We start from the raw sequence: 14,618 nt of genomic DNA on the forward strand, positions 1-14,618 counted from the left end.
ATATTTTTAATATGTAATAGCAAATCTTCAAGAATCTCAAAGTTGAATTCCATCACCATCTTAACACTTGTGTAAGTCTGTCTTAAATATTGGTTTACTGTGAGCTGTGTTACAACTTCAGGATAAAGAAACACATTATCTACAAAGGAATAAAACTGAGTCTGATATGATGTTCTCATCTCATTTAAAAAATTCCTAGAACACTGTAAGTTTCCATGAAAAATTGATTTAGAATCTAAGATTCTATTAAGCCTAATTATCATTGTATTATGGTAATGTTTAGTTTCAGACATACAAAAAATCAGAAAATACACTATTCAGAAATAAAACAATAAAAGAGAAAATAAAAAAATATAGGTTATGCATATGTATAGACAACAAATTAGGTTTTTGTTTTCCCTAGAAAACCCAATTTTCACATTTTATCTGGAGAAGTACAAGTCATAGCCTTATGCAGGTAGATATGGAGAAAACATTGTAACTTTTATAGTTTAGACTCTGTTTTAGTCATCATTCTGTGTCATGAAATACCTGAGGTACACAAGATACCAAGGAGGACAGGTTTCTGCTGGTGCAGTTTCAGTCTACGGCTGCTTGTGTGTGTCCCTTTATGCCTCTGGCAGCTCTGGAGGAGACCATTTTCCTCTTAGTAACCACAGTCAAAAAGAGACAATAATAACCTCTCCAAGTGCACACCCCTAGTTGCCTATCTTCCCCTGCTAGGCCACCAGTTTGTGCACAAGTGAAACAAAATACAAAACATAGCAGCGAAGGTGAGAAGTATGTCACTTAACTGTAGCAAGAGACATGGGTGTTGAATTCCTAAAAAGATCTTAACTGTTTGACACTGAATAACACATATTTTTGCCCTATTTGTCAGACATTTTTCTATTGTTTTATTTATATTAATTTCTAAAATTTTACTCAAAGGTTGGAAATTTAGGTTTTAAGGATTAAATAACTTGTTTCCTTACATTAACAAGAGTTTCATAATTGGTAAGAAGCATAATTCATATTTGGACTTATAGTCTGATACTTACCAGCATAATAATATTTCCACGATGTCCTGGAAGTCTTCAACTTATGCATATTATATAAAAATGTCACAAAAACAAGTAAAAAGTGAAACAGACCTATGATAACTTTGTCATTTCTATACTGTGAATTTGTAATTATTATTTCATATTGAAATATAATTAATAAAAGACAGTAAGGTGACAAAAATCTTAATTTTTAAAATTATTTTTCAATAGTTGCAAAGAACTATTTTGGTGACTATTGTATTTCTTGTGGAAGTAAAATATCAAATTAAGCAATTTCTTAAATTTTTTAAATTGTTCCCCAAAAGAATGCACGTAGGGCTGCGGATATAGCTTAGTCACACAAGGGTCTGCCTGGCAAGTGTGAGGTCATGAGTTCAGTCTGTGCACCAACCCAAACTGAAAGGAAGATTCTGCACCAAGAACATAAGAAGGCAACATTTAATCTGTACGCCAGGGGCCTGTTGTGGGATAATTCCGCAAAGGCAGCAGTACTGAACTAAGGAAAAGTTTAGTTTATACAGAATTTCAAGTGGGTGGTACAAAGCAAGTGACAAAATATTACATAATTGGTTACACACATTGAGTCATAGATTGATAGGCATAGATTGATAGTGTTGAAGCAATAGAAACACTCAGGGAACCAGGGGAAGGGCCCTTCCAGAGCAAGCATAGTTACAGGCATTACCATCACATAAGAGTGTTGGAGGAGGTAGTTAACCCAGGCGCCTTAACGTTGTGGACAAATACTGTGACTCAGACCTCAGCAGAGATATGCTGCTGGACTGCAGGGTCAATTGAATTTAGCAGAAACAGCAGAACATTAACTTGGTCAGAGACCTCTAATTGATCATGAAATGCCTATAAGTTTTCTGTGTTACACAAGTATTCTTACATTATAATTGTGACCCGACAGAACCCCATTACCAAATAAATAAATAAATAAATTTAGAAAAAAATTACCACATAAATGTGATTCCAGTTTGGTAAAATCATTTCTAATTTTCTGTTCATCCATCTCTGAATCTTCCTACATTTTTACATATCTTTAGAGATTTACATAATAAGGTAGCAAAATGTTTATGTCAGGACAGGATTTTATATTCAGTTTTTGGGAATAGTTTAAACTTCATTTTTGATGCAAACAAAGCAGGACAAAAATACAAATTAAATAATATAAACACAAATAAAATTTAACTCAAAATTCAAAATACATTAATTTTGACATTTCAAAAAATTTATAAACCCTGCATTCTCTAGTCAAATTATTCTCTTATTAATTTTTTTTAAAAAATCTGAATCCCCTATTATCATCCTCTTTGCTATTTACCCTGAAATCTCAACTTTTATTAGATTGTTGCTTCTCAAGTTTCTTGATGTCATTCCAAATTATGAGAGTTCACATGACCAAGATTTCAGTTTTCTCAATTTTCAAGAAAAATTGTGAAATACGTATCATAATATTTTTTTAATTTTAAGGGTTTCTGACTACATTTTTATGGCACACAAGCAAAAAGAGTCAGATTTCTTTTGTAATGCCTTTATGTTTACCATGTCTAGTGTTTTTTGCAAAAGACTGGTGGTCCTATAATTATTTGCAATTGATGGTAACATTCTGGAACAGCAATAGCCATACGAATTGGAGATACTTAAATGTGTTATTGCAAGCCATGCTTTACAAAACATATTGTGAGAATGTTGTATTTCAAACCTTTCTTTTTGCAGATAACTGTTGGAGAAGATTGAGGGAGAGAATCTTTTTGGTAATAACTTTTTAGACTAGAGTGTAATTTTATGAAAATAGTTCTCCAGGACTGATTCTGACAGAGATGAAACTGGTGGTAAAGCTTATACAAGTTTTTAATAATAAAGAAATACTATTGAACTACACAGATACTTCATAAAATGGCATTTTTAAATAGATGAAATTTTGGCTGTTAATTTTGTTTCCATATAACTCTGAATTTATGCCTTGAGAATTATCCCTTTTTTCTCTTAATTTTAGATTTCTGAGATTAGAACAATATCATAAAAGTGCCAACCCTTTTGGTAAGCACCAAAACAAATTGGTTAAATACTGGAAGTCCTACATTAATGTAACTGCCATTTATTTCTTGTCTTACTATTATGTAGGATTTTTTAAATAAATTCTGCAAGTTAAATTTTTTTCTTGAAACTTCACTTCCAGTGATCTAATTAGTGATGTCTTGAATATATACATTATTCTGAAAATGGAAATATCATAGGGAATAGGGAGTGCTGTCGCCAATGTCCATGAATTATTAAATTATATTTATATTAATTTCAGATTTATGGGTTATAATAGTACTCATTAACCTTTCTGCACAGATTCAAAGACAGTACCCAAGAGAATGAGACATGTATTTAACAACATGGCGAGTGACTTTATCATTATTCCAAAGTCAAAATTTTTCCATTAGAAAATACAAAGTCTCAATATTTCAAATTATCTTACATTTCCCAGGAATATTAGGTGTTTTGCAGATTCTCCACAGGAAATGAAAATGATTATTTAGAAGAATTTAACTGGCATTCACTCAGCAAATACCAAAGTGCAAGTCGTAGGCTGATTTGAATGCTAATGTCTGAATAACAGCCAAAATGTTAGATGCTTTCTGCACAGAATGGCATTGTTAATTAATTTATTTTAGGAACTGTGCACAGGAATGGATTTCCTAGGCCTGAATATTTAAGGTTATGTATTTCATCATGTGACTTTTTTTCTCTAAAAATATTTGTTGTACAACTTGGAATTTACCACATGGTAAAAATGTTTACATTCTCAGTATTTCTTTTTCATTTATGTTACTATTTTTTCCTTGTGAAGTTCTCCAAAGTTTGAAAAGATACTACTATTAAACACACAGCTTACCTCTAAAAAGAAGTAAATTTAAAGAAGCATAGATAAACTGGTTAGCAGTTAATGTACTCTGTTGTTTTATTTGGGGGAGGAAATCAATTATGGCTCATCAGATGTTTTTAAGAGGGTAACGAGAGCTTGTTTTGTTTCAGCATTATGTAACACTGAAATTATTTTGTATGGATTTGTGTCAAAGATAACATTGAAGAGTGTTTTATAGAGAAATAAGCCTTACACTAGATTCTCAGCTCAAATCCAACATTCTTCATGAGATTATTTTGAAATGGTTTAAAAGTTAAAATGCATTGTTAAGAAAAGTTTAACCTAACAATGCATCTTTTAATAATTGTATACAATTAAGTTAAATTTTCCTAGTTTTTAAACTATGTGCTAATGCTTGTATAAATTTGTCTAAATTTAATTTTGTTTTTTTTTTAATGTCACTTTACATTGAAGCAGTCACTTAGAAATGAGAATATCATACTCTTATATATTCATTTTGTTGATATTAACTGTATCTATCTGTTTATCTATTTCTGCCTATTATCTATCTGTCTGTCTACGTGATAGGCTAGATTTGGCCCTATTGTAGATTGGTGCTGAGCTATAGTGATATAGATCTCATTCTGCATGGATTTAAGTCCATTACCTGCATTGGAGCGTTGTCTTTTATTACTCTACAAACCTTCTAAATATCCAGGCTCTGTCTTCTGCTTCTGGTTCTTATTATTTGAATCCAGATCTACTATTTCAGTGAATGATAACCTTTGAGGTTTTATCACTTGGGTGGCTTGTCACCTGCACTCTTAAGGGTCTCCATCTCCTCAAGTTCAGTACAATCTGCATTGAGTTATGCTCATTGCTAGCTCCATCTTGCAAATGATAAGTGAGAATCCTTGGTAAAAAGTAGATAGCTCAGCCTTCAATAGTCTCTGGTCAAGTTCACACTGTGCTCACCTGTTTTCCATTTATCATGTGCATTTCAACCAGTTTGTTTTAATACATTTACCCGATTTTCTGTCATTTGCAAACTTCCTCAATTTCCACATTAAAGACAACTGTTGTCACACTATAGTGACTGCAGAGAAGTCTTTTCTTCAATGAGCCTTCGCGTCACCTTGTTTTTTTTACAGTGATAAAAATTATACACTTTGGAACTATGCAATTTAGGGTTTGTATTATTTACTTTCAAAGTTTTTTCAATTCCTCACTAATTTCATATCTTTTAAGTTCTGTATATAATCAAAGTTGTGTACATAATAATGCTACACAGGATTTACATGAAAATCACTAATATATAAATGATGAGTTCTATTCCAAAAGTTCTTTTCTAAACTGGCTTCTGTAATATTTTCTTTATCTTTTATAACATAGGGAAGCTTGGAGAAAGTGTTAGTAAGAATGTGCTGAGTCAATATTGAACATCAAAGTTAGAGGGAAAAATTGTTTTGTTAGAAAAACATTTTACCTTTTTGTTGGGAATTAAATTTCTTCCAGTAAGAAATAAAAAAAAAAATGAGTTTTAGAAAATATATCAAGACCAGTAATTGTATCTATATGTATTCACACCTATATTTACACACTTATAAACCTTTTTCTTTTTTTTATAATATCTGTTAAGAGGGCTTTTATGTAAATTTTATATAAGATGATGTTTCTTCTATACCTATGTAATTCAGTATGTCTACGTGTTTAATATGTGTCTGAAACTATGCTGTGATCCAAAGAATTTTAATCACTTACCAGTCCAGTTATTTAACTATGAGATGACTGAAATTGCACATTTTTGTTAATTTTTATAAAATAATATAACAGGAAATATAAAATGATAATTTTATCCAATTTTATCTAATTTATGGTTGAAGTGGCACCTGCCTGAGCAGTTCTTCCCATAATCAGTCCATAAACAAACGTGCTGCCCACGTGATGTTCTGGATAAACTAAGTGTTTTAAATATTTTGGGAAAACTTTGCAGCAGAATAACTATTTTATTAAGGGCACAAACAAAGTAATGTTGGACCATAGAGAATGTGAAATTTATTTTCGTTTAATAATTTCTACATCTGTTAACAAATTATGAGAGCATGTTATGAGAGGATAAAAGTAATAACTGCAAGTTCAGAGTCTAAGGATTGCTGAGGCATTTTGAAGTAAAGAAAGGCAAATTTAGAGCAAGTTTAGAAAGCCATATTTTGATGATTGGAGGAAAAATAAACATGAGGAAGTAAGATATATGATAATCATGCCTTAAAGAATAAAATTCAGGAAAACTGAATTGTAATCTTTTAAATTTTTACACCAAACATAAAATGTTGAGGCCTTGTTGCAGTTATTAAAAATAAAGAAGTCTAGTCAATAAGCTAATAGAAAGTGGAGAGACAGATCTTTTGCAAATGAGAAAGGGATTTAGAGATGGAGGGAAGGAAGAGGAAGGTAAAGGGATGGGAAGTAAAAACAAATTTTTTTTTATCTTTTTCCTTTTTATCGGTACCGGGGATCGAACTCATGACTGCCTGCTTCCAAGGCAGGCGCTTATGCCGCTGAGCTAAATCCCCAGCCCCTGTAAAAAAAATTTTTTTTAAATGTGTTATGTATGTGTTGTCATTGTGTACTGTAAAGAGGTACAAGTAATTTTTAAATAAACTGTTATTTAAATGATCTAAAATAAAGGAGGACTTTTCTGTTTCTCACAAAGTGTAAGAGTGTAGAGGTTGCTTAACACATCCCTTTCTTCCCTGGCTGCGTTCAGTACCAGCTGCTGCCTATCTCCGCCTCCTGCGGCAAGAAGAGTGTAAAGATGAAAACTTGTGAAGCTTTTGCTCTTGCTTGGGATGTAAGAGGGCCTGACCGTGGAATAAAGATGTGGGAGTAAGGACTGACTGAGCCATGTTTAAAGAACTCTTGAAACTTGGGGTTCCCTGGAAAGTGTGCTTTGGCTGGGGTGAATTCAGCTTCCAAAGAGTTAAGGAAGAACTAGAGCTTGTCTTGGGCCTCTCCACCTAGAGGAGATTGGAAATGTGAAAAAGAAAGGTCTTGGGCTTCTTCCAAATGCCTCAGCCAGGGACTCCTAACCAGGAACTGCTGTTCTCCTGAGGAAAAGAGAACTGCATGTTCTCCATCTCTTCAGGGTTGCCATCACTTTCACAACAGGCAGATGAGAAGGCCAGCAACCAAATTAGGGAAGACAGACAATAATCCAGATTGATCTCTAAGGAAATAAGCATACTCGGGGCCCGGGGTTTAGCTCAGCGGCATAACCGCTTACATGGCAAGCATGAGGTCATGAGTTCAATCCCCAGCAGGAAGAAAAAAAAAAAAATAAAGAAATAAACAAATCATATTAAGGAACAGATTTGACAAATGTATCCTGGAAACCTGAACAGTAAAAGTAGTCAGTAAGAGAAAAATAAAACTAGATATAAGTTATAATTAAACAACTAATAAGAAAAAGGTGTTAAAGAGTCTTGGAGACTAAATTGTGTGAAAAACTTACCTTGGCATATTTTGCTATGTTTATATAACCCCAAAGATAAAAGTGAAACTTGTTTAAGCTTCCAGTAAGAAAATTATAGATTATTCATTTACAAGTGACATACTCTGTATTTTTAATGAATGGGCAGATTGACCCTCAGAAATATCTATTTTAATCTGCATAAGAATAAACATTTTATGCTAGATGGTACAAGGTACTTGATGGGATAATTAAGATTACCAACATTACATTGAACAGTTTATCCTATTAACTCTTTGGGATTTCACGAGCCTTCAGAAGAAGAAACCTTTGGTGTGTCATCAAATAGATTCACCATAAGTAGAGTTGAGCTAATGGGAAAAAATCAGGAGGCCCTGCAGTACATGAAGCACTTGATTCCTCCTTGAGTCTGATTGAGACCATAACCCAGGGAATGCTAGAGACCATTAGGTGCTTCAATTGAATCACATCCAAGAACTAGGAAAAAAACTAGATCACATGGTCCCAAGCCCCCCATAACCTGAATGCAGTTGGAAATGGATTCTCCCTCTGAGCCTTTGACAAGCCTGAGCCAGGAAACTGATTTTCTCTTTGGGAAATGGGTAGCAAAGGAACGAGATGAGTCCACCGGGCCTTCTAACTTTCAGAATTCCGAGAAAATAAATTCCTGTTGTTTAAATACTCAGTTGATAGTATGTTTCAGAGAAGCAGTAGAAAACTGATAGAATTCTAAAGCAAAAATCAGCAATCTAGCAATAACCATTTCATATACTATATTGAAAATTCTAATTGAGGGAAAAAGATCTGCAGACATTTGTAACAAAATATTGAAGTTAATGTGGTATCTATCTTTTTGAGTATAAGAAGGCTGTCTTAGGAAAGATACAGAACGAAGACACAATCTGTCTGATAAAGTATTTAGTGAAAAATAATAAATCTGCAAAGATGAAGGAAAAATATTAATTGAATGCAAAATTATACAAAATATTAATGTATTGAGAAACTACTATGTGCTAGAACTCTTTATGTGATAAACATAGAAAGAAGGGAGTGAATAGTGTTTTTTATTTTATTTTTTTTGGTACTAAGAATTGAACTCAGGAACCTTGTACTTACCAGGCAGGTGTTATGCTGAATGAGAGTGAACAGATATAATGTTTTCATATGGCTTGTGTTACATATGGGGATGGGGAATAAATAATTCATAAGCAAATATATATTTTTTCATGTTAAATATTGATAATGGCTATGATAAAACAACAGAGTAGGCCTGCAATCCTAGAACTCTGGAGGTTAAGGAAGGAAGATGTTTGCAAGTTTGAGACTAGCCTGGGCTATAAAGTGAGCTCAAAGCTAGCATGAACTGCAAGGTGAGACCTTATCTCAAAATGCTAAAAAAAATAAAATAACAGAGTAAATGTATGATGGAGGATAGAAAGGCACAATTTCAAATAGTTTGATGAAATAAGGCTTTTATTTTTATTTTTTGTTTTTCAGTACCAAGGTCTTTACAATGAAAAGTATCCATAGGGCTTTATAGTTTTTGTTGCCCTGGCTAGAGTGGAACTTGCAATTCTCCTGCCTCAGCTGCACTGAGTTCTGGGATTACACACCAGTGTACCACACCAGTGCAAAGAGGGTTGTAAAGAGTAATATTTGAGGAGATGCTTGAGTGATATGTTCTTGAGAGTGACATGGTCCAAGATATGATTATAGGTTGAGCCACTCAAAATGTAAAGTATAAAAAAGCTAATGTGAAAACTGTAAAATAAACAGTCTGAGAGATCAGATCAGACTGCTTCATTCAGTAACAAGCTAGAAAAACAAACATCACTGTGTATCACTGAACTACTAGAAACTATCTGAGAACAAAAATGAGAATGCGAGGTTATCTCATTTTTAAATCAAAGCAAAAATGGGAGGTGTTGACTTCGCAAAAATTCAGGAGCCCCCTGAAGGCTGAGTTTGGAGAATCCTGAGTCCAAAGCTGCTTACTACCATGGCTGACATCACTTGAGGTCAAGTCCTCAAATGCCACAGTGCGGAGGCTTCCGAACAAACACCCATTGCTTTGAAGAGAGTCAGAGCTTGAGAGCCTAGGTTTCCTGCAGCCTCAGGAATGCTTTCCAGCATGCTGGGCAGGCATCAGGAGGCCACACTCATCTGGCAGGCGCTGCTGTTATTGCCTAAAAGACCGAGAGAATGAAGGAGAGGCAAAAATAGTTTTGTACTTTCTACGATGTTTAATTTTATGTGTCAGCTTCATTGGGCCACAGGGTGCCTCGGTATTTCATTAAACATTTTGGTATTTGTATTAAAAGGACTTTTGATGAAATTGACATTTTAATCACAAAAACTTTCTAATGAGGATGGATCACATTAATTGCAGTCCTGGATAAAACAAAAAAGAGTCTGACCCTCCAGGACTCTGCAGCATATTTTGGGACTCTTTTCAACATTGGCTCTCTCAGGTCTCTAATAGCTCTGAGCTCCTCTAAATGTTTTGGGCTTGTCAGCCATCATAACTGTGCAACACAGTTCCTAATAAAAAAATCTCTTTCTAGATCTAGATGTGCTATTTCTGTAGAGATCCCTAACATACTTTCTGCTAATCCTCCAATAATACCAGTAAACTGAGAGACTCTGATCCGACGTTAAGTGATAAGGGAGGTGAGAAGTTGTTTACAGGCATAATTTATAATACATAGCTGAGTAGTAAACTCAGATATGGAATAGAACTTTAAAAAAATTACTAGTGCACAGATTGCTTGCTGGACCATTTATATGAAGAGAGACTGAGAAGAGATAAAAGTTTGTCAAATTAGAGGATTTAGAAAGCTACAGAAAAGGTATAAAGTTATGAGTTATAAATATGTAATTTTAGAGTTTGGCTGTGACCAAAGAAGAATATCAATATTTATTAATTTATTCAATATAATTTTGAGTTTCTTCCAGTTGCAGAGGTAGAGTAGTTATTAAAATTATCAAAGGCTTTGCCTTGTTGAACTTAGGGAAAATTACAGAAAGCAAATAAATACTTTAAGTAAGATTAGTTAATGAAAAAATGAGCAAAATAAATCTGAGATCAAGATGGAAGCAGATGGGCTGTATTTTCAAAGTAGTGTTTTTAGGAAACTTTTGTCTAAAGAAGTGGTATTTGAGAGGTTGGGATATTAGCTCAGTGGTGCAAACACTTGACTGGTGAGCATGAGGTCACAAGTTTGATCCTTGGCACCAAAAAAAACCAAAAAAAGAAATGAGATTTGAATAGGGAAATATGTGAAGAAGTTTGTGAATGATAACCTATATCTGGAAAAAGGATATGTCAGGCTACATAAAAGTAATTGGAAAGACTAAGATACATGAGCTTTACTTCTGTGAGGAATATGCTTAGAAAGATGTTCTAATTAAAATGCTGTGGCTGTGGGAAGAGACAAGCAGAATCAGAAATGCTGGCTGGAATGTTTCTGTGGGACTCCAGGAAGGAGGGAATGGAGGCTGGACTTAAAATGGTAGGAAGGAAGTGGGCAGTGATTGGATTTGCAGTGTAGTTAAAGATAGCAGTGAAACAGTTTTGGTTACAAAGTGGATTTAACATTTGAGAGGCAGAAAATTTCAGGAATGACTTTGAGGTATGTATTCTGGGAAACTCTGAATGTACGGGTGCCATCCACCAGGATTGAGAAATCTGGAACAGATCATAGAGAGGAGGACAAAGAGACTGTTGTGTTTGAGATGCCTTTCAAAAGGCCAAGGGAAAAATGTTAAGTAGCTTTATAATCCAGGAGCCTGGAGTGCAGGAGTGCACTTGGAACCAGGTACGTAAATTTGTGAACCATCAGTTTATGGGTACTTATTAAAGTGACAGGATTAGAAGATCAAACTCAGACAATGCCTCTGACCGAAAACAAAGCCATACAAGAATCTTAACATGGTTGTAAGTTATACTATATAAGTCATATACTATATAATGATTTATATGCAGAAATGACTGTCAGTCATCTATGGGTCCAAAATCTTTGGCCCCATTAAATATACAAAATGAAGACAAGTAAAAAATACAGGGAGAACTTGATAAAAACATATATTTGCAGCAGAAGACTTTTTATATAAAGACTCCTATTACCAAAATGGATCTGAGAATATTTTTTATTTTCCACTTCTGCAAACAGCCCCTTCTATACCGTACAACCCAGATGGTTGTCTATTTTAAAACTTAGTCAATGTCAGAACTTGCGTAGTGTATTTTTATTACCATCAAAGCATTTTATTACCATCAAGCAACCAAACCCGTACTGAATTCATACACCTTTTAAAAACACCATGTCTTATTTTTCTCTTTCAAAAAAACTTCCTTAATTTTTTATCTTGTCTTTCTTTTCTTACTAGTTCTCCTGCTAGCTAGCTCTTTAATTTTACTAAGACACATTTCTACATTTTGAACTGATTCTTAGAATTCTTACAATCAGGACCATGATTCATTGTTATTCTCATGTTTTTTTATCTGTGAATTCTCTAAATTGTTTCATCATATTATAGTTTACTGTCTTTCTTACCCATAATCTTTTTCAATTTATTTTAAAGTGTTTGATTTTTAGTGTTGAGAGATTCATTTTAGGATTATGTCTTTTTCATAAATGCGTTGCTCAAACTGATCGTATTTTTTACTTTGGGGTTTCTATTATCCTGATACTTTGCTATATTACATAGAATATTTCTGATTTTCCCTAATAATTTGGTTTTATTTGGCCATTTAGTTATCTTTTTATAGCTTCTATTAGTACATTGCTTTGTGTTATATTTTTATAGACCTTTCTCTTTTGTTCTTGGTAATTATTTTTAGTTTGCTGGTTTCCTAACAAATTGATTTTAGGATATTTTAGATATTTCATTTGAATTTCATATGAGTGCTGTTTTTCTTGTGGGCCAACTATAGTGAAGGTGAATCACTTTCAGTCCCTGGCTTCTGAATAGTCTTCTATAGTGACCACTGAGAGCACTTAGATTTTCTTTTCTTCAAGTAAAATACCCCTGAATATTATAACTTCTCTCCCGGGGACTTTTTTTGTGGCTGCTTATTTCCTTTGCTCTAAATCTTTTCTATTTCACAATTATAAATTCAAACAGGGCTGCCAGTGTTGAATAACCACTAGGATCAAGATAATTTATGTAAAACTATGTTGTAAATTATAAGGTACTATTCAAATATAAAATAACCTTTTCTGGTTGTTCAATTTAAACAAAGAATCCTAGTTCAGCAAAAAGATTGTCTTAGGTTTTATTTTTTTTTTTTCAGAGAAGCATGACTATATCCATCCGGAAAGATATTTATTTAAAATTGAAGACACTGTTTGTATCATATTTGGTCTGTGACCAGTAGTTTATCTTACTCCGGGTTTGTTATTTGTCAAGTACACAAGATATTATATGAATTTTATAAATTTTCATGAAAGATTTGAGGTAGTTTTCAAAATGCATATAAAAATACATATGAATTATTACAGTAGAACAACAAATTTATGTAGTGGGACTAAATATAATTGTTCTATAAAACTTCTAGGCAGCACAGATAGGGGGAAATATATAATTTAATTGGCTCTCATTATGAGAAAGAAGAGAGTGCATATATTGTTCATTGGAATTGATGGTCCTACCTGCAGAGCTCAGGAATCTCATTCTGTAGGCACAATGACAGAGAAGTTATATAAAATAATATGACATAGAAGCACAATATGTGTTATTTGTTGTAATAATTTTTGTAATGTTCAAATAGCATTGTCTTCCTGTCTGTTGGCTCCAAGTTTACTTGCATTATCTCATTTGTTTCTTGTAAAAACCTTATAGCAGGATAAGGACAATCTTACTACCTCTAGTGTATGGAAAAGACAAGAACAGGGCGAGGAGTGAAACTTGTTTTTCTTCAGTAAGTTGGCCAACAGAAATGAGTGTGTCTATCTGAGCCTTTTCTTTTTGGTTGACATCAGTGCTTTCAGGGAACGACATATTAAGGTCCTTATTATGGTGCTTTGCAAGGATCAACTTTATTTCAGAAGATAATTTAGAAATGGCAGAGGAGTGAAAGGATTCACACTGGTTTCTCTCAGTATCATTTTACTTCCACACTTGTGACGGGAGGATAGAGAGGTTTATGAGCACCCTTCCTGCTCACAGGACTTGCCTCTGTACCAGACCTGACCTCAAAGACGCCTAGGCAGCGACTTTTGGAGCAGTCATCAGCTGAGAGCTCCAACAGTTCACAGCAGTGTTCCTGAGTCCTTCCTCTTTCTAGATGATTCTTTTCCTTGTGTCTCCTGTGTCATCTTTATCACTATTCACCCAGACCTTTAAAGAAGTAAGACAATCTTGAAATAAGTAGGCCTCTCATTGTTACACTGAGTATTCAATCCATTCTACTCCCAAAATTTGGTTCATCTGCCTTTTATCTGCACTGTTGCACAATGACTATCTCTTGCCTAGATGATCTAGTATCTCTGCCAACATGTTTGCTGTCTTACAGTGAATAGTAAGAATAGCCTTGCATTTTTAAAAATTTCTAGTTACCTTCTCATGCAATGAAGTTAAACAAATAAAACTACTCATCATTTGTTTGGGTGCTGACCCATGCTTAACTCTCTGTTTAATTCACCCTGCACTTCCTTTCACCACAGGCCTTCTCCCTCTGTTTCTCAGTGGTGCTATAATCATTCTTCATTTATGGCCTTGAACTGTGTTTCCCTGCCTTGAATGTGCTTCACTTGGTTTTGTTTCAGATACTCTTTCAGTCTTCGTACCACATCTAGAAGGAGCTCGCTCTTGACAATTTGTTTATCAAACTGCCAAACTACCAACCTGATGCAGTGATCTTTTGCTATCTTCATTTATTTGACTCTCTGAGAAAGTTCTTGTTTTTTACTCATTTAAGATGTGTTCTGGGGCTGACAATATAGCTCAGTGGTAGAGTACATGCCCAGAATTCACCAGGCCCTGGTTTCACTTACAAGCACCACAAAAGAAAAAAAGAAAAAGTTCAGGAGACTATACTTAGTTTCTGCAGTATATTCAGGAAATATATTCGATGACTTGTTAAATTACAACCAGGGCATTTTACAATAGATAGAGGACAGTTTATGAGCTATTTTCTTTCCCTTGTATTGACTATGTTTTAAACTTTTCCTCAAATATTTAAAATATGTATCAAAGTTTTAGTGATTTTATTACAGTTAGG

General features: G+C 33.9%; 1 protein-coding gene across 8 annotated transcripts in view; it reads left to right on the top strand.

Moving 5' to 3' along the window:
* Positions 1-14,618, top strand: part of Kcnt2 (potassium sodium-activated channel subfamily T member 2) — a 335,807-nt gene that overhangs the window by 122,434 nt on the left and 198,755 nt on the right. The window contains exon 1 of one of the 8 annotated variants that reach the window (XM_063239813.1): positions 10,630-11,025. The exons of the other annotated variants lie outside the window; for them this stretch is intronic. Within the exon in view, the coding sequence (XP_063095883.1) occupies positions 11,015-11,025 (11 nt within the window). The 5' untranslated portion in view covers positions 10,630-11,014. Of the gene's footprint in view, positions 1-10,629; positions 11,026-14,618 lie in introns of those variants that run through there. 8 annotated transcript variants of the gene reach the window in all.

The sequence above is a fragment of the Cavia porcellus genome, unplaced genomic scaffold, assembly GCF_034190915.1.
Source record: "Cavia porcellus strain 051 isolate PalLab524CR breed Dunkin Hartley unplaced genomic scaffold, mCavPor4.1 scaffold_29, whole genome shotgun sequence".
NCBI lineage: Eukaryota > Metazoa > Chordata > Mammalia > Rodentia > Caviidae > Cavia > Cavia porcellus.